At 40.1% G+C, this 20,232-nt stretch overlaps 1 protein-coding gene across 1 annotated transcript in view; it reads left to right on the top strand.

Annotated features, from left to right (window-relative positions):
- Positions 1-3,896: 3,896 nt before the first annotated feature.
- LOC140738844 (scavenger receptor cysteine-rich domain-containing protein DMBT1-like) overlaps positions 3,897-20,232 on the top strand; it is an 80,515-nt gene continuing 64,179 nt past the window's right edge. Inside the window, exons 1-4 of the mRNA XM_073066814.1 lie at positions 3,897-4,026; positions 14,597-14,629; positions 15,281-15,595; positions 19,740-20,051. Of these exons, the coding sequence (XP_072922915.1) occupies positions 3,981-4,026; positions 14,597-14,629; positions 15,281-15,595; positions 19,740-20,051 (706 nt within the window). The 5' untranslated portion in view covers positions 3,897-3,980. The remainder of the gene's footprint in view (positions 4,027-14,596; positions 14,630-15,280; positions 15,596-19,739; positions 20,052-20,232) is intronic.

The following is a 20,232-nucleotide window of genomic DNA, read 5'->3' on the forward strand; positions in this document are numbered from 1 at the left end:
CTGGCAAAACATTTTTGCACCTTGTTAAAAATCTCCGGATCTGCATAATTGAATACGGTGCTCAAGGTACCAACCAAATGTTTTGTACAACTGCATCATTAATTCCGGAATCATGAAAGACATGGATGCCATGTGCTATCCTTTGATACCCTGCTCCACTCTCCATGCTACCTCAGTGTCTGTGACATGCACAAATTTACAAAAGAGCTCCCAGCACCAGTCATTGTGGAACACCACAGGATACTCTTGTCCTGTGAGACTATAATCTTTCAATCACAACACTGTGTCATTTATGGGCAAGTCAATTCTGAATCCAAACAATCAAATTACTGTATTTTATTCATCCTAATTTTCTTGATCAACCCACCAGAGGGACACTTTTAAACAAGTTACTATGTCTTTGTAGACAACATCCACTCTTCTACTGTCATCAACAACTTTGGTAACATTCTGAAAAGCTAGGTGCAGTTGGTGAAAGATGACGTGTCGTACAGAAAGCCATGTTGTCTCTCACTATTATCGTTCTATTTTGATTTTAATTCCATTACAGTAATCCTATCCCTTAGAACCTTTAAAACAATCTATTCTACAGATGTGAGGCTCACCAGTTTCGAGTTTTTTTGGATTAACCAATTTGCATTCTTAAATAAGGGAAAACATTCACTTCTCTCCTATTCCCCTGGCAGCTTTTTTGTGGGTAGACAATATCTTCATCAAAACCCCAACAATCTTCCCCTTTGCCTCTCTCCCTATGCTGGGAAAAATCACATCAGGCTCTGGGGACTTATCCATATTGGTGCTCCTTAAAATAATGTTATCATCTTCTTGAACTAAAAATGTCCTTGTGCATTGGAGTAGGTCAAAATAATTGTACATTCCTCTGTGGATTTCTCATTAGTGAATAGAGATGCAAAATATTAACATTGTTCTTTTATGGTAGTCTCTGTCTCCAAACATAAATTATCTTCATTTTTGTTGTGCAATTGTAACCTCACTTTAGTCACTTTCCTGATGTGAATTGAAAATATAAAACCAATTTAGATGATGTTTCATCTATTTTACTAAGTTCATTTCATGTCTACTTTACACCCCACATGCACCCCACCAATACAATGTCCAGTATGAATTCTCTCCAGCCTGGATTATCCACATTTTGTTTCAAGAAATACTCTTGGAGACATATAATAAATTATGCGTGAAGTAAGCATCTTTCCCTACTGATCATAGATCAATATTGTTATGTTAAAGACATCAACTGCAGAAATATTGTGTCCTGTACATCTTTTCATACTCTGCCTCCATATCAGTTTGCAAGTCCCAGTGATTATTGGGAGGCCAATTCTGCAATTCCCCAGAGCGACTGCAGCTTTTGTAGTTCTTAGTGGCAGTAGCTAAGAACCCATATTACCTCAGTGGATAAGTCCTCCAGAGTGTCCCCTGTGAAGTCACCTGTGGCATTCTCCCTCATTATTAATGCATGTCCTGAAACTTTTTTACTCCTTGTTCTATCACTTTTGCAATACTGAAATCCCAGAAATTTGAGTTGTTAGTCCAGTCCCTCTCACAACCATATTTCTACCACGGAGACAACATCATAGATACTGAATTATTTTAGAATGAACACATTTCAGCCTATCATTTCCACAATATTCCTTAACCTCTTTCTGCCTGTCTTTTCTTTCAGATTTAAATGTTGTAACCTCCACATCACTACCAATCTCCACATCATAAGATATCAGCTACTGCCACTACGACCTCTGGAGGTTCACCCTCCCTATCATAATGTCACGTGCCCACCCAGAGAGACTTAGTTTACCTTGGCATCATGAACCAGAATAAAATCCCAGAATTAATTTTGACCCACAGAAACACCTCTCTGCATCTCTGCTTGTAGAAACCCATATCATTTTTGCTCAACTGCAGTTTAAATACTCTGCCAGCAGTTGTTTTACTGTTCTGTCAAGCTCTACCATTTCCTTCAAGAGTGAAACCCACATCTCAACAACATTTTTAAGAGGTTCATTGGCACAAGAGTTTCATGAGGCCACCACCCTGAAACTGCTATTTAAAACATCTCTGCCCTTTGTATGCATGTCAGCGTGTGCAACTGGTGCTTCAACTTAATCATGATGTCTGAGATGAGGTGGAACAAGAAACACTTCATGAAACATTGTCTATAGGGACTCCTGACTCCTGATCTCCTGCATATGACAGCAGGTGCATATCACTCCACCATGGCATTACTACCCGTCCAATAAACAAATGTGATGGACCATAGAAAGCGTGCAGAGGAGATTTGCAAGGATGTTGCCTGGATTAGGGAGCATGCCTGACGAGTAAGTTGAGTAAACTTGGGCTTTTCTCTTTGGAGCAACGGAGGATGAGAGGTGACCTGATAGAGGTGTAAAAGATAATGAGAGGCATTGATCATGTGGATAGGCAGAAGCTTTTCTCCAGGACTGAAATGGCTAGCACAAGAGTGCAGTTTTAAGGTGCTTGGAAGTAGGTACAGAGGAGATGTCAGGGGTAAGTTTTTGACACAGAGAGTGGTGAGTGCATGGAGTGGACTGCTGGCGGTGGTGCTGGAGGCCCAAACGATAGGGTCTTTTAAGAGACTCCTGGATGGCTACCTGGAGCTTAGAAAAATAAAGGGTTACGGGTAAACTCTAGGTTGTTGTAAGGTCGGAACATGTTTGGCACAGCTTTGTGGGCCGAAGGGCCTATATTGTGCTGTAGCTTTTCCATGTTTGTATGTTTCTTTCTATGAATTAAGGAAGAACAAACTTAACTTGGGCTTACATTGCTGATGGTTGCCTTCAATGAAGCCTGGTAGTCAAAATGAAATCCATAGTACTTCGGCACTTTCATCATAATATCACTATATTTTGTTCTCTCCAAACATGTACTTACCTGCAAACTTTCCAAGGTGTCTGGCTCTTCCTCTCAGCTGCAAACTGTTCATCAATGATCGTTGCACATTGTTTTGGAAAAGCTGGATTTCTATCCATGAACATTCGGATATTTGAAAAGAAAACCTAACTGTAGTAGAATTTTGTTACTCACGTGAAAACAATAAGGAAGGTCTCCGTGAAGTGGGGCATATGAGAATCTTTAACGCAGGATATGCGACAGTATGAGGGAGAAATCATTTCAGTGAAAGAAGTACATCACTCAGACTAGGAAATGATTATCCTAGCACAATATATGAAGAGGCGCTGAATGCTCTAAATAATAGACATAAGGTACATTATAAGACACATTAAAATGATCATCGGTGCCAAATAATATTGTTCCCTTCTCGGGGATTGGGAAATTTCTTCAAAATGATCTTTATTGCCTGGAAAATGATTTATTTTTTTCTTTAGTCATTTCGTATGGGAATAACAGAGAATATTTGGTATGACATGGACAGACAGAGATGAATTAAAGATGATATTTTTGTTCTTTGGTCCCATGAACGTTGGTCACACAAGAAAAATAATAAAAGGGCATTCAGTACGGAGAGGCATTTTCAAGCGTCTGCAGATAGGGTGCGTCGAGACGGGATCTCGGAATCACTTGTTAAAGTGGTAAACTGTGCCGTGGAGAGGTGATAAATGAGAAACATGATCACACACAACGACCACTTACACTAAAACACAGTCTTTGCAGTGGACTGAATAATCCTATCGGGGGCGATAAATGTATATGACAAAATGCTTTTAGAGTGCAAATACTGGTCCACTGACTTTTCTCAGTTCATTGGTTTCTTAGTAGTGAAAACGGATCCGACAAATCCATGAAAGGACAGGTCCTTTTTCATTGGCGCGTTTCAGAAAAACTAACGTTCATGCCTCGATTTTGTGAAAATTTATTGGTAGACTTGTTTTTACCATAACAAAGTAGTTGTCAGAGAGTTAGCTTTCAGATCAGTTGGGATGTTAGAAGGTTTTAGGAAGTTTTGAACTCAGGAGCCACTGCTATCAGTGACTACAAGGAGAATGGTGTCGTCCATTTTGGCACTGCTTATGTTGCAGATCTGGAACTGTGAGTTTATTGAGAATATCAGATTATTGACGTGTTGTTTATTATTAATGTCATGTAATGTTATTGTTGTTACCAATAGCTGGGGAGTATGGAGTATGTAAACAATTGTGTTTCTTTCTCAAGTTTAACATTGTGATGAAATAATGTGGTTATGTTAAAAAAGTGATTTTTTTTCTCCTGCGAATTACCCGCCTATCTAAATCAGATCTAAATGCGATTGCATAATTGGAAACAAATGGCAAAAGAGATCAGAAAATTGGTTGATTGATCTATTTCGTAATAATAGAAATGGAAAGTTGAAATTTTGTACTAACTTTATAGTTAAATTGAATACATATTTTGAAAGTTTTCCCCTCTCTTTCTCTTTTGTTAGCATAGTTTCATATCCTTTCGACCTAGTGTAAGTGTTTCCATTAAATCATGGACTTCAGATTTTGAACTTCCCATTGCGATTTCTATCTAACAGTAAACAGTGAAATTGCACCTGAACAACGTCTTTGTGTATCTTAATGTCATAAGCACTTACTAAAACCCTTCAGACCTACTGGCGCCTGTGCTGCCGACAGCTGCTCGGTAGAGTCCAGGAGCCCGAAATGAGGCTTTTAGAGCTTCTGTTGTTGTTTCTGTAGTACTGAGTTTCTTTGTGTTTGGGTTGCTAGCCCCATGCCCAACTGTCCACCTTTCGCTGCCCAGTTTGGCACCGTCCATGGGGATGTTTCTCTTAAACACCGTATCCGCAGCACCTGTGAATTAACATGCTAAATCGATCATTAATCTGAGTTTATCAAACCAGGTGAGCAAGCACTTTTGGGAACACAGCGCACCAGAGTCTGGCGTATATGACTCACTGAGTTTGAACTCCAACCGAAACTGTAGCCGTTACAGCCTGAATGCTCGCACACATTCCTGTCACTGGAAATTATAAATTACACGAATCTCTACCAACATGTGAACCCGTGAAATGAACGATGCATTTATTTTCAGATTTTGAAAACCTTTCTCAGATTTATCATGTTATACAGCGAACACGGTCAAATTTAATACTTTTGGTATTATTCCTAAATACAGCATTCCTAAATAAAGATGGTACAGTGGAACTCCCAGACAATACTGGAGATAAATTAGTCTTCAAATATCTTAACATATGCGATATTATTGAATTCTACATTTTAATTCAACACCTTTTTAAGCCCCGGAGAGAACAAACACACTCTTCCTTTATGCATTTTCTTGAGTACTAATCTATATGTGAAGAATCGCAGATGTTATGAATTGGAACTTCCCGCCACATTCGTGTTTCCTCCGTCCGGGTTAAACTTAACGTGTCGAATTTTGTGAAAATAGCGACTGTATTCTTTATCTCATTTCAGTACAGTATTTCTTGTCTCATAAAACCACCATCCGCAAACTGACGGGTGATCTGAACCAGTATTACAAACAGAATATTCATCAGTTTTTCAGAACTGAAGAGTAGTTACTGTTGCGAAACAGCACACTGGAGTGCAGTCTGTTTAACTCAGTGAATTGAGCAGCAGCCAACGCTGGAGCTGTTCCTGGCTGAACACTCGCACCCATTCCCAACACAGGGAGTTATCAGTTGCAGCTGTTTCTACCACCACGCGGAGCTTGAACAATGTATTTAGGTTCAGGTTTTGCACACGCTTTCCATTACTGAAACCATTCTGTTACACATCAGAACACTCAATATTAAATACAAGAGAAAACCTGAATTTGCTGGAAACTAAAGCAATATACACAAAAATGTCCTGATGAAGGGACTCGGCCCCAAACGTCGACTGTTTACGTTTTACTATAGATGCTGCCTGTTCTGCATGTTCCTGTAGCATTGTGTGTATACTGAATATTAATGTTGTTATTGTTCTATCACAAGCAGGAGGTGGAGATTGGACCCAAATGCAGGACACAGGCACTGAAGTACTAGGGGCAAGACAGGAACAACTAAAGGCTAGAACAAGATGGGGAGATCATGGCATTCAAAGGTGATCCTGGGGTTCAGAGAGTTCATGGCAAAGGCATGACCCTGGCTAAAGGATGGGTCTATGGGACAAGGAATGCTGGGAGGATAGCCCCCTGGGCAGGGCCACCTCCCAGGCAGGAACACACAGGCTTGGGCAAGACACAGAGCACCTGGGCAGATTGCAGGGCACCACCCATCAGAAGAGAGGGGTAGGAAAGGGTCAGAGTCCCCCCACTTGGCAATGGCAATCCAGCCTGCTTACCCAACAGAGGCAAGGGATCAGAAGGGAGCCCAGTCCAGGATGACTACAAGAACAGACTTACAGAACTAGATGATTAACAGTGGGTACTCAAAGCCAGGATCAAAACAGGATAGCCAGGCAAACAGCCCAAACAAAGCAGATAGAACAGCAAAAACAAGACAACCCCACAACTAGACTCAGTCCCAGAGCCCCTTATTTCCACCTGCAAGCCGATCGGACTCAGGTGTACCTCCTTAAGCCAAGATTATCCTATTTGGGCTTAAGGGTGAAAGGAGGGACGGCTACAAGACCCGGAGTCTGGAGTCCGTGGACCAGATCAAGACCTGGAAAGCGGGCTCTGGACCGGACCATAACATGTTCTTAAATTATTCGAAGGATGGTAACACTGAAACTTCTATAGCAGGTCATAATGTGATGGACTTTAATTAGTTTTCAATTATGTTCATTTATGAGTTATAAAATATCAATCTGATTTTAAAATATAAATTTTGTACTTTTATGTGACCAAACTTTTTCACAATGCACTTTCCCATGTACCATTATATGCACACAAGGAATCATAATTCATGAGCTGTTGAACTTCATTCCACATTCTGCTTTCCTCTGTCCAAGTTAAACCTATGGTGTAGATGTTAGTAAAAGAAACACGCGACTATATTCTTTATTTCCTTCCCATCTCTTTATTCAAAACTTTTATTGCTTGACTGTCAAATAGCGGGAACCCTTTAGAGGAGAGCACCATCAAAGAAACAAGAAACTGAGTTAACATTAAGTTGCCTGCTCAACATTTATGGAAAGAAAATGGAATAAAACATTTCTCTCTCATTCAGCAGATACAGCCTAATTTGTCAAGTGTCAGTTTATTCTTCTTACTTTTAGCTTATTTTTTGCATATTCCTGTTGTTAGCTCCTGCTTTGAAAATAGAATATGGCATCTGAAAGCTTTTAATCACAGATATATTTCACAAATGTTTCATTACAAGGAATAGGGGCACATAAAGTGTAAAGTTTTTGACCTTGAATACTTCTTCCTCGGGATTATATCCAAGGGGATGCTAAATCCCTGTATTTAAGGATAACTAAAACAAGTCAGAATACAAAAAGATGGCAATTTCATCCGTAAGTCATTAGTCGAAATTGAACCCTGACCGGCACTATTTCACGCTGCAATTACTGTTCAGACATTCTCATTAACATCTAAGAAACTTCAAAGTTAATAGATTTTGCATGATCTGAAATATACTTTAGTATTTAAACATATGAACAACTGCATAGCTTTAAATGGCAGCATTTTGTTGCATTTTATTTCCCGTTGCAAATAAAGATGACTTAAATTCACCGCCCGAAAACGGAATTACATCGTCAAGAAAACAAGCAGCATGCAGATCAGCAACCGCTCACCGGGTCTGCACTGATCTGCAGCAACCCCTTTATGTTATTCCTTTATCAATTTCCTTCTTTCTCAATCTACAGCCGTAGATTGTACCATTCACCCACATAAAAGAGTTAATTTACAGTGGTCATTCAACTTATCATAAAGTCCATCCGTGCTTATACTTAGGGCGGAAGTTGATCGTTTGCTGATCAGTCAGATATGACAAGAAGGCAGGTGTATGTGGTTGAGTGGGAAACAAGAAAAATCTCCAGATTGTGGAAATCCATGTAACACGCAGAGAATGCTGGAGGAAGACAGCAGGCCAGGTATCATCTATGGACAAGTGTACATAGATGTCCTGCCAAAGGGTCTCGGCCAGAAACCTGGGACTGTTCCCTTTCCATAGATGCTGACTGGCTTGCTGAGTTCCTCCAGCATTTTGTGTCTGTTGATGGGTTTGAGTGAACAGCAATAATGCAATGGCAGAGTGGACTTGATGGACTGAATAGTTGAATTCTGCTCCTATGTTTTATGCTCCAAAACTGCACAGAATATTCCAATTTAAGGCAGACCAACATTTTATAGAATTTATAAATCACAACCCAACCCTTGTACTCAATATACAGTTTTATGAAGGTCAGTGTTCCAAAGGCTTTCATTACAACCCTATCTACCTGTGACGCCACTTTCACGGAACAATGGATTTGTATTACGAGATCCCTCTCATCTACAGCACTCCTTTGTGCACTATCACTCACCATGTAATACCTACCAATCGCTGTGGTATGCCACAAGTCACAGGTCTCCAGTGTAAGAGGCAATCATATACAATCTCACTCTGGCTCCTTCTGCAAATCCAATGTCTAATCCAATTTACGACCTCATCGTGAATGCCATGTGACTGAACTGTTTTGACCAATCTTCCATGCTGGACCTTGTCAAAGGAATTGCTAAAGTCAATGTGGACAACATTTTGCCTTCATCGCCTTTCCTCGGAACATAATTGTAAAGTTCTATAAGACTGGTTAGACATGATGTACCACGGGCAAACTCATGTTGACTATCCCTAATCAATCGCTTTCTATCCAAATACTTATATACTCATAGTATTCCTTGCATTACCTTCCCCACTATTGAGGTTAGTCTCACCAGCCTATGATTTTCAGGCATATTCTGCAGCATTTCTTGAACAATGGAACAACATCTATACTCATAATGTGTAGCACCTCATCCGTGGCCTAAAATCTTTTAAGTACCTCTGCTAAGGTCTCTGCAGTCTCTGCACTAGCCTCGCACAAGTTTTGAGGGAATAGCTTCACAGGACCCGATGATTTGTCCATTATAATTTGCCTCAAGACAGCAAACACTGCCTGCTCTGTACATTGTATAGGATCCATGACCTCGCTGCTGCATTGTCACTAATCTATAAAATCTGTTATCACCCGCCGAGTAAATACAGATGCAAAAGTACCCACCCCCACAGCTTTTTGCTTCTCGCATAGATTAGTACTCTGACTTTGCAGAAGACAAATATTGTCTATTGCTATCCATTTGCTCTTTATATATCTTTAGAAGCTCTTAAGATTCTCCCTCACTTTCTCTACAAGAAAAAAAATCAAGCCTTCTTGAAGCATTCCTGATTTCCTTGTCCTGCATTAGTTATACTCCTCAAGTACCACATTTGTTCCAGTCTGCCTATACTGCACCTCCTTTGTTTCCTTAACTAGGGGCTCAATACATCTCGAAAACTAAGATATGTTAAACATGTTATCCTTGCCTTTCACTCTGGCAGAAACGTACAAACTGTATTTTCAAATGTTCACTTTTGAATATCTCATTCTCACCTTTGTCAGAAAAGCAACGTGTCGCAGTCCACATTTGCCAGAACCTTTCTGATGCGATAGAAGTTGGCCTTTCTCCAATTTAAAATCACACCTCAAGGACAAGACCTAACCTTTGTCATAATTGCCTTGAATCTAATTGAATTATGATAATTGCATGCAAAGTGTTGCCCTACTCTAACGGCTGTCACCTGTCCTGTCTTCTTTCCTAACATGTGATCTACTATTGCAGTCGCTTTAGTTGGGACTTCTATGTACTTATCTAGGAAATTTCTCTGAAGACATTTGGCAATCTCATTCCATACCAGCCCATTGGCAATATGGGAGGATAAATCAATATGAGGAAAGTTAAAATCACCTTCGATCGCATCCTTTTGCTTCCACTATGATCTCCTTTTTATACTTACACCCCTAAATAGTGTGGACCATTTGGTGATCTGTAATATATTCCCATTAAGATGGTATTACTTTCATGTTCCTTAGTTCTACCCATCAAACCTCACTAGACAAGATAGCCAAACTCCTCTAACTGATCACTCCTGCGACATTTTCCTGACTAGTAATGCCATTACTCCCTTTTTAATCCCTCCTGCCCTATGATGTCTAAAACAACGGAATAATGAGCTGCCAGTCCTCCTGTAATCAAGTCTCACTAATGGGTATAATTCCATGTGCTTGTCCACGCCCGAAACTCCTCAGCATTTCCTACAACACTCCTTGATTGAAATATACTGTACGCAGCTCAGAAGATTAGTCCCACCCTTCTCGACTTATTAATTCCTGACCTTTTGTATAGACAACAATCATTCTCCAGGACCACTCTACTATCTCTTCTGGTGCCATGATTCACATCTTATTGCAAATCTAGTTTAAACTCCACTAGCCACGACTCTACATACCCTGTGCAGCCCTAGACAACCTTCCCATGAGGATATTAATCCCCCTCCAATTCAGGTAGAAACCATCCCTCCTGTACAGATTCCAACTTCCCTGGAAGACAGCCCAATTATCCAAAAATTTTGAAGCTCTCCCTCCAGCACCAAAGCCTTAACCACCTGTTATATTTTATATCTTAGCATTTCTAGATTCAGCAGCTCATGGCACATGTAGTAATCCTGAGATCACAACCCTTGTGTCTCTGCCATTTACTTAGCACTTAACTCACTGTGCAGGACCTGGTCACCCATCTCACTCATGTCATTATTACCGATGTGGACTAGAACACTGGCTACTCACTCTGCCAATTGAGAATATTGTGAACTCGTCAGGAGATATCTCTGACCCTGGCATCTAATTTTTGACCATAGAAACTCATTTCTGTTCCCCTAACCGTTACAATCACCTATCACCACAGCTCGCCTCTTCTCTGCCTTCCTTTTTGAGCCACAAAGCCAAACTCAGCGCCAGAGACCTATCCGTTCTGGCTTTCTTCTGTTAAGTCATCCTTCCCCACAGTATGCTAAGCTTTATACCTGTTGGTGTGGGGACCAGTCACAGGGATACTCTGTACTGGTTGCCTGTCCTCCTACTCCCCTGTTGACAACCAGCCAGATACCTGTGTCCTGCACTGTGGGTACCACTACCTCTCTGCATGTCCTGTCTGATGACTCTTCATCCCCTTGAATGATCCAGAGTTCATCCAGTTCCAACGAATCTTAACCACTGTCTCTTAAACACAGGCTGCAGCTGGATGAACTTCACGCAGGTGTAGTCGTCAGGGACACTGGATGTCTCTCTGCCTTTCCATATCCCATAAGGGGCACTGCATTGCTCCACATATACAATAGAGAGAAATAATACATTAAAAGTACACAACCTCTCCTCATGGAAGCCTCAATGAGTCAAAGCCTCAACTCTTCCTTCCAACAATACTGCAGTCACAGAATGGCGACTTAAACCAAATTTATTTTTATTGGTTCTTGGCAAGTGTAATCCAATGTCTCCTCTGGAACAGCACAGCGCTCTGAGAAAAATGACTTTTTGAGTAGTAGGTTAATTTTCTTAGTGCTATGATAAATGCAGCCAAAGGACAGTTGATTTGTGAGATATAAGGTGTGCAGGCTTAAGGGAAAAAGAGTATAGGAATAATGATCTTGTTATTCTGGACTAAATAACCCCAAGTATTCAATTAATCCTTTTTTATAGTTACATAAGACAAGAATTAAAAGTTTGATTTTCCATTATACAGATCGTAAAGTTGAAGAGCAGTGGAAGTGGGACTGCTGTTGTTACAACTTTTATTAAACAACTGAAGAATCTTAATGAAACACTAACAAACAAAAATATTCCCCATAATTTACCTCCCACTGAAGGACTTGATCTATAAATGTTCCATTGAGTGAGGCATAACGTTAAAATATTTATTATGTTATTTACTACATCCTTGTCGACATTTACCAAATAGGAAACAAAAGCGTAAACATGGTTCTCTCAGTTTATCAGTGCCCTTGAAGTTTGTGAAGATAACCAAACATTTCCCAGTTCATAGAAATAAGAGAAGCAAATGTCAATGTGTGAGATTGTTCCTATCACGGTAGCAAGTTGTTCCGAGCACTCAGACATGGGGGCAATTCGTAATCTAATGTTTCCAGATAACCCACAATATGATTGAAGCAACCTGTAACCGTTGCAATATCATCTCACATTATACAAATAAAATCTGAATATGTAAATTATCTTTGCAGTGCCTAAGTGGAGATAATGGAAAGCATGCCATTTTGAGACAGTCTTGGAACAGATCAATTAAAGTTTACACAGTAGCTAATGTTGGGAAAGAGAAGAGTTATGCTGATATAGCGTGCACAATATTATCTGGTCATTTCAAATAACTAGATATAAATGAGTTCCAGTGATTAGAGTATTTGGATGAAAGAAGATTGCAAAGGGATTTTTTAACATTTTTTTGCTTTTTGAAGACAAATTTATTATGAAAATCGGTGTTTACAACAGACTAATCCCTAGAAACACAAGGAATGCACTGGAACTAAGAGTGGGGGATTGGGCCAATGTATTAGCAAATCACCTTTCGTCTGGAATAAATAATTACCGTGTCATCACAACCAATATCCAGGGCTAGACTGGAACCTAGTGAATTGTGGTGTGCCGCAATGATCAGTCCATTAATAATATGGTCAAATGGATTAACAAATTTGTTGATAACATCAACATTGGGGGCATATTGGAGTAGGGATATTACTTTGATGTTGTATTAAGACCTTGGAAAGGCTGTGTTTGAGCTATTGGTTGCAGTACTGGTCAACTACCTACAGGAATGATATTAATAAGCTTGAATAACTGCAGAGAAAATATTACAGTGGTGCTAGAAAGTTTGTGAACCCTGTATAATATTCTCTATTTTAAAATGTGATCAGATTTTCACGTAAGTCCTTTGACTAAAATGAACCCAATTAAATAAATAACAATAAACATTACACTTGTTCCTTCACTTATTGAGAAAAAATAATCAAGCATGAATACATTTGTGTGAAAAAGTATGCAAACCTAGGGATAATGCCTTCTAGAAAAGCTATTTGGAGTCAGGTGTTCCAATCAATGAGTTGAGATTGGAGGTTGTAGAGATGTCCTTTTAAAATGACAACCAAGGTCAACTGTTCTCGAGGAAGATCTCTTTTTGTGCACCCTACCTCGATCAAAACTTTCAGAATAATTGTAGAGATGCATGAAACTGGAAAAGGCTACAAAATATTCTAAAGACCTGAGTGTTCATCAGTCCACAGGAAGAGAAGTTGTCTACAAATGCAGGAAACTGAGTACTGTTGCCACTCTCCCTAGGAGTGGGCACACTTCAAATATCAAACCAAGAGCACAACATGTAATGCTGTAAAGAACCTAAGGGTAACAGCAAAAGACCTAAAGAAATCTCTGTTCCTGTATCCACCACGGAGTAAACCACTGCTGTCCAAAACAAAACACTGCTGCATGTCTCAGGTTTGCAAAAGACCACCTGGATATTCTACAACGCTTCCTGGACAATGTTCTGTGGACAGAGATGAGACAAAAGTTGAACTTTTTGGCAGAAATGCACATTGCTATGTTTGGAGGGAAATGAGCACTCTTTAACCCACATCAAAACTTCATCCAAACTGTGAGGCATGGTGGAAGGAAAATTATGGTTTGGCACTGCTCTGCTCTTTGAGCGAACGATGAATTAAAAATTGTATCAAGACATTTTACAGGAGAATGTCAGTGTCACCTGAGCTTGATAGAATTTGGATAATGCAACACGACAAAAAGCCGAAAGACCAGAAATACTGTGCTTTGGAATGGCCCAGTCAAAGTCCTGAACTTAATCCTACAGAAATATTGTGGAAGGACCTGAAGCAAGCAGTTCATGCAAGGATGCCCACTAACATCCCAGAGATGAAGCAGTTTTGGAAGGAGAAATGGCCTAACTTTCCTCCAAACCAAAGTGCTGGACTGATCAACAGTTACTGGAGACGTTTGGTTGATGTTATTGCTGTTGAAGGAGATCACACCAGTTACTGAAAAGAAAGGTTCACATACCTTCTCCTACAAATACATGTAATATTGCAATATTTTTCGGAATAAGTAAATGAACAAGTATAATACTTTTGTGTTACTTATTTAATTGGGTTCTCTATCTAGTTTTAGGGCATGTAAAGGTGTCATTACATTTTAGGTCATATATATGCAGAAGTAGAGACACTTCTTTACAGGTTCACAAACTTTCTCTCACCACTACGTAAGGACGTTGTCAGGACTGGTGGATTTAAGTTGTAGAGACATGTTGAAATAGATTTGGACTTTATTCCCTGGATCATATTTGAGGAAAAACTTATAGAGGTATACAAAATTATGTCCAGGTGTCAGCACAGTGAAAGTAATTTTCAATGCAAAAACACAATATGAATTTACAGTTATCGACTTGTGATTATCGTATCTTTAAAGCAAATAGATGAAAAGTGAAACCACTCTCTGTAACAGTTCAGTATACAGCACCTCACGTTATTGTTAAGACATTTCTTGCTGATAGTTTTATAAGTTTGATAACCAGCTTCCCATGAACACCTCAGCTTCTACGTTCCAACGCTACTGCTCCATAAATAAATCTAATTATGCATTTCTTGTTTTAGGGCGTCCAGGGGATTGTCAACCTGACCAATCAGGTAATCTTGCTTAATTATCATTTTGCATAGGGTTGGGTCTGTTTGCTAGAGAAGATCAAGCTGAAAGGTGACTGCTGAGTTCACATGGAGCAAAAATCTCCAAGCTCACTGCAGTGATTTGGCAGAGAAATGACTCCTCTAACATTGTCTAAAAGCTTAAAGGAGTTCCCACAGTTTATTCTATCTTTGAGTGTTGAGGCTGACATCACGTTTAAAGTCAATTGCATTTTTTTTTCCTTTGGTTTCCAGTTCCAAGAATGTCTCCTCCCATCCAAACAAGTTTGGGTTCTATCACTATATTGAGGAAGGCTGAGTGCAGCGGGGTACTGACCCGAGCAATATAACAGCCGTTCTCCAATAAGAAACAATGAACCAGCTGCTCATCCCTTCTGGGAGACGACTTGTTCCCTGGAATGACCGGATGACTCCCGGTTCTCCGGATGATCACGAGCTTACTGTCTATTTTTGTCATGTTTAGTAGTTTGTGTGTTGCCTGCCACAGCCTGACTGTTCGTTTGATCATCACACAGTACCGGCGGAGTTTAATTGCTTGGGGTGGGGTGGGCAGAGGGAGCAGTTTGCTGAGCACCAACTAACTGCAGTCTTAAACTAACGTTAAAGATCGATCTTTCATTAACTGTTATTTTTCAGAAAGCGTGAAGTTGAGGTTGAAGAACGGAGGCAGTCGATGCGCCGGGAGACTGGAGGTTTACTACAAGGGAATCTGGGGGACTGTGTTTGGTAATAATTGGGACCTACAGGACGCGACAGTGGTGTGCCGGGAGCTGGGCTGCGGCAAAGCGGTGGATGCCCCGCGCGGGGCTCACTTTGGAGAAAGTTACGGACCCATTGTAGTGCAAGATGTTCAGTGCAAAGGAAATGAAGCAACTCTGCAGCAATGTAAATCTTATCCTTGGGGTTATTATATGCTTGGACACTCCAATGATGCTGGTGTCATCTGCTCAGGTAAAAATCAGAATTTTGACCCTTCCATCCCATCAGATTGATGACTTCATGTTGTCCTGACTATAAAATAATGCAGGCTGTCAGCCCACCACAAGTGATGTAAAAATAAATAGGGCTGTGTCGAAATTATTCCCATCATGTTGGGCTCGCGATTTGTGTTACCAAACGTATACACCAATATTAATTAAATACGTACATTTAGCACATAGTACTCAATGCGACGCAACTTTTGAAAAGGGCTCAGTGATCAAGCAGCATCCATGGTGCAAGATAAAATGTTGTCAGGACTGACACTGATCCGGATCTGAATCAGCGAGAAATTTTATGCCAAAAATAATGCACATTTCGCATTTAGTTGTCCAATTTTCCATCAGTTACTTGTCCTTTGGGGAAAGCTGTGTGTATTTCCCTCATGATTTATGCACCTCAATAAGGATCTAAAATCCGCGTGTCTCCACAATTATAGTGCAGCCAGACAGACAGCATCTGGGAATATAGAGTAACAAGTTTCCAAAAGTCAGATGCTGGAAATGTGAAATAACGTCAATTGATGTTGCAATCAATGCAATCTCATGCAGCAACTGTGGAGCGGAAAGTAGAGTTAACATTTTATTTGTAACGTCGTCTTTGCAAAGTATTTTTCCATCCGTATGTCCATGTAATTCCTGCTGCAACATAAGGTCTCAGTTAAAAAGAAACAACACAATAAACCCTACACCCTCCCTACTAATGCTGCCTGACCTGAGATATATTTCCAGAGATTTTGGTTTAAGATCAGATTTATTGCATCTGCGTTTATTTTATGTCAACACGACACTGGATGTGTGCCACTGAATATTGACATGACACTGTATGAATGTTTGGGATGACATGACATGAGACTTAATGGCAGATCTGTGCATCGTCTGAACACAATTCCCTTGTGGTACTTTTATTTGTGAAGTTAATGACTGTGTCTTCAGTGACATGTAAATTAAGTGCAATGCACTTGGTCGAGACTGAATACTGTTATGTATCGGCAATCGAGAAAATGAGTACTCATCATGGTAGAAAGGATGGCTAAGATGTTGGAAATGGACTCAGATGAGCGACTTTGTTCTGAATGATCTCAAATATCTTAAGTATTATGGGAGCTGCTCCATGTTGGCATTGCCTGAACTTTCTGAGTTTTGACTCATCAATAATATTGGGGAGAAACAAATGAAACATTTGCTGCTTGTTAGTTACAGATTGCATAAGTGTTGTCACCATAGAATTTGTGGGTCTCGTGTAGTTCAGATTCCGTTCATGAATGATTGCTACGTTACAGCTGATGTGATGTACAATCTCAGAATGTCGAGGCATGATGACATGAGCTTCACCTGTATTCCTGACACTTGTCCAGTATGAACTCATAACTGATTACTATTTAGTCTTTGCATTACCCACTCAGAAGATGAGGGCAAATGTAAACAGCATCGGTGAAATTCATCTGCTGGCAAGATATAAGCACAACACTCGGTAGGCTGGTGCCCACAATGAAGCTGACAGAGTCAACAACTTTCTACGCTGTAGTCCTCCCCCACCCCCATCATTCAAGAGTGCGATGCAGCTAGTAATAATGCCCTCTACGGTACAGATGTAGAACTTTGCGAGGGTCTAAATCTCTTCAAATTCAAATAAAATAATTCTCTGTCATGCCTTAGTTGTAACTGCATCGATATATTGGACTCAAGATATAGTCTAGGAGATGTGGTCACCCAAGAACTTGAAATTGCTAACACTTTACACTTCGGATCCCCCTGTGTGGATTGGTGTATGTACCCTCTGCTTAACCTTCCTGAAGCTCACAATCAATTCTTTGGTTCAGTGAAGGCTGTTGCTGCGACACCACTCAACTGTCTTATACATCTTGTTCCTGTACACCTTCTCGTTACCATCTAAAATTCTGCCAACAATTGTTGTGTTGTCAGCGAATCGGGATTTGAGCTGTACCTAAACGCACAGTCATGGGTAGAAAGTGTAAAACAGTGGGCGAAGCACATATCCTTGAGGGGCGCCAGTGTTGATAATCAGCGAGGTGGAGATGCTATTTCCGATCAGCACAGAATGTGATTTTCTGGTGAGGAAATCAAGGATCCAATTACAGAGAATAGTACAAAAGGCCCAGGTCTAGAACATTTGATCAGAATGTTTGGAATGTTTGTTTTAAGCACTGAATTGTGGTCAGTGAACAGCATCCTGATATAAATTTTGGTATTTTTCAAGTGCTCCAAGGCAGCATGAAGTACCAATAAGTGAGATAGCCCTCCATAAGTCGAACCTGGTCTTCTTGTATAGTCCTGGGTCACCAGACTTAAATGCCACTAATCTAGCTATGAGTTGTCTACAAACCTCCTGGCTTTTGATTCAGGTATATACAGTATATTCTCGTTGGCACGTAGTCATCCACACAACTTTTAAAGAAGTAGAAGATACGAAATATAGGGATAGGCAGAAGGATAATATCTTAAGCTGCAGCCATATATAGATCAAATTCAACACTGTGGAATATTGGCAGATTTATCTCGATAGATATGAGGAAATGCAGCTCAGTATAGCAAACACAGACATGGGATACAGCAAGGAGGAGGGGAAGAAGGAATGTTGAAGAATTTTGACAGAGAAAGATCTTGCGGTTCTTAGCTTCATAAATTGCAAGAAGTGGCAACAGAGGAGGATGGAGGGCATCAGAGATCATATCGCATCTTCACCTTCAGAAGTCTACATAGAGCTTAAAAGAGTTAGGTCATCGTGATAGAACTTTGTAAAACACCACTTAAGCCTCACTTGGAACATTAACAGCAGCTCTGCAGCCATTTTATAAGAAACTTTGGGAATGATTTTGCTTGAGGAGTCGCAGAAGAAATGAACAAGAATTCTGCTTAAAACAGACGATTTTATTTCTGGTGAAATGACTGGATAGACTGAATTCATTTTCTATAAAATGAACAAGGTTGAAATATGACCTAAAAGATTTGTACAGAAATGTGAGGGAAAGATGGCTAGATTTTCCGAAATCAATCAAGAACTTAAAAACAGGCAATTAAGTTAAAATAGATATGGGGATAAAGTCGCCCTGATAGAGAGTGAAGGACATCTGGAACATACATAGTGAATTAGTAGAACTTGAGGGGTGTTATTGAACAGAGAGAGCAAGTAATTGATTCACTGAAAGTGACAACACAAATGGGGTCGTGAGGAAGCCATCTGGTGTACTTTCCCTCATTGGTCGGGGATTTGAGCACAACTGTGGGTCGTCAGATTACTGATGTGCCCGATGTCGGTCCGAATGCACGTTTAGTGTTGTGTGCGGTTCTGATCTCTAGGCTACAGGAAAGATGGTTTTAAGCTGGAGATGGTGCAGAGAAGAATCAGAGGGATTTTTGATAGGACTTGACAGCTTGAGTTATAAGAAATATGGACAAGAAGAGACAATTTTTAGTGAAGATTATGGCGATGGTAGCTTATAGGGGTTTAAAAAATTAATAGCCGCAGAAGTAGGATACAGTGTCAGAATCTGATCAAAATTAGTGCACTAAGACGGGGAGCATTTTCCTCATATTACAGAGCAGGGTTCATCTTCGGAAATGGCTTCATTGTATGTTAATCCGGAACGCTCATATTCATTCTTGCAGGGACACCAGTCGTGGGATAGCAGAGGATCTGATGTAACGCAAGCAAACTTGATTATTTAAGGATCATTATCTGTCCCCAATTAATTTGGAAAAAAACGAGAGGAGGCTGCTAACTGTATACCGATATCCTGATGTGAAAATCAGTAAAGTCGACAAGTGGGCAAACCGGCTGAATGCTCTTATGATAGAAAGATTGTTCAACTCAAAATCTAGAATAATTCCTATCATGACTGTAGCTTTTGCTTTGCTGAGACATAGCATCAGCTTTTAAAATATGAATAAAGTCTGATCAGTATACTGCCAAAATTAATCTACCAGTACCATATTATTGCGGTGCAGAAGGGAGGAAAAAAAACATGTTAACGGCATGAGATGAAATTTGAATCCCAATGAATTCGGAATCTGAAATAATCTGAACTAAATTGGATTTGACTGCACGCTGTTATAATTGTCATTATTATGACTGTTCATTCTATCTTTTTTTTCAGATCACAGAGTTCCAAGATTGATGTCCGGGCATGATGAATGCTCAGGAAGACTGGAGATACAGTTTGGTAAAACCTGGCGAACGGGGTGTGACCTGCACTGGGACATGGAAGATGCCAATGTGGTGTGCCATCAGCTTCAATGTGGAGCTGCTGTCTCTGTGCTGGGTGGAGCCCATTTTGGAACGGGTATTGGAACTATACATAACGGTGTATTTAACTGTCGGGGTAATGAGTCAAGCCTTCTGGATTGTCCATTTTCTTCAAGGAATGATGGTTGCAACCACACAAATGATGTCAGTCTAATCTGTTCTGGTGAGTACTAAGCCAATATGAAAACCTTGATGGCACTTGTATATCAAAAGCAAGTTATCAAAAATTCTTCTTATTGAAGATGTCTAAATTGTAGTTCCATTCGGTGTGATATCGATATGATCATGATGGACAATTTCGGGGTTGGAGGGTGGACCTGATGATTTTTGCATTGTTTAACATT

Source organism: Hemitrygon akajei, chromosome 1 (assembly GCF_048418815.1).
Source record: "Hemitrygon akajei chromosome 1, sHemAka1.3, whole genome shotgun sequence".
NCBI classification, from domain to species: Eukaryota; Metazoa; Chordata; class Chondrichthyes; order Myliobatiformes; family Dasyatidae; genus Hemitrygon; species Hemitrygon akajei.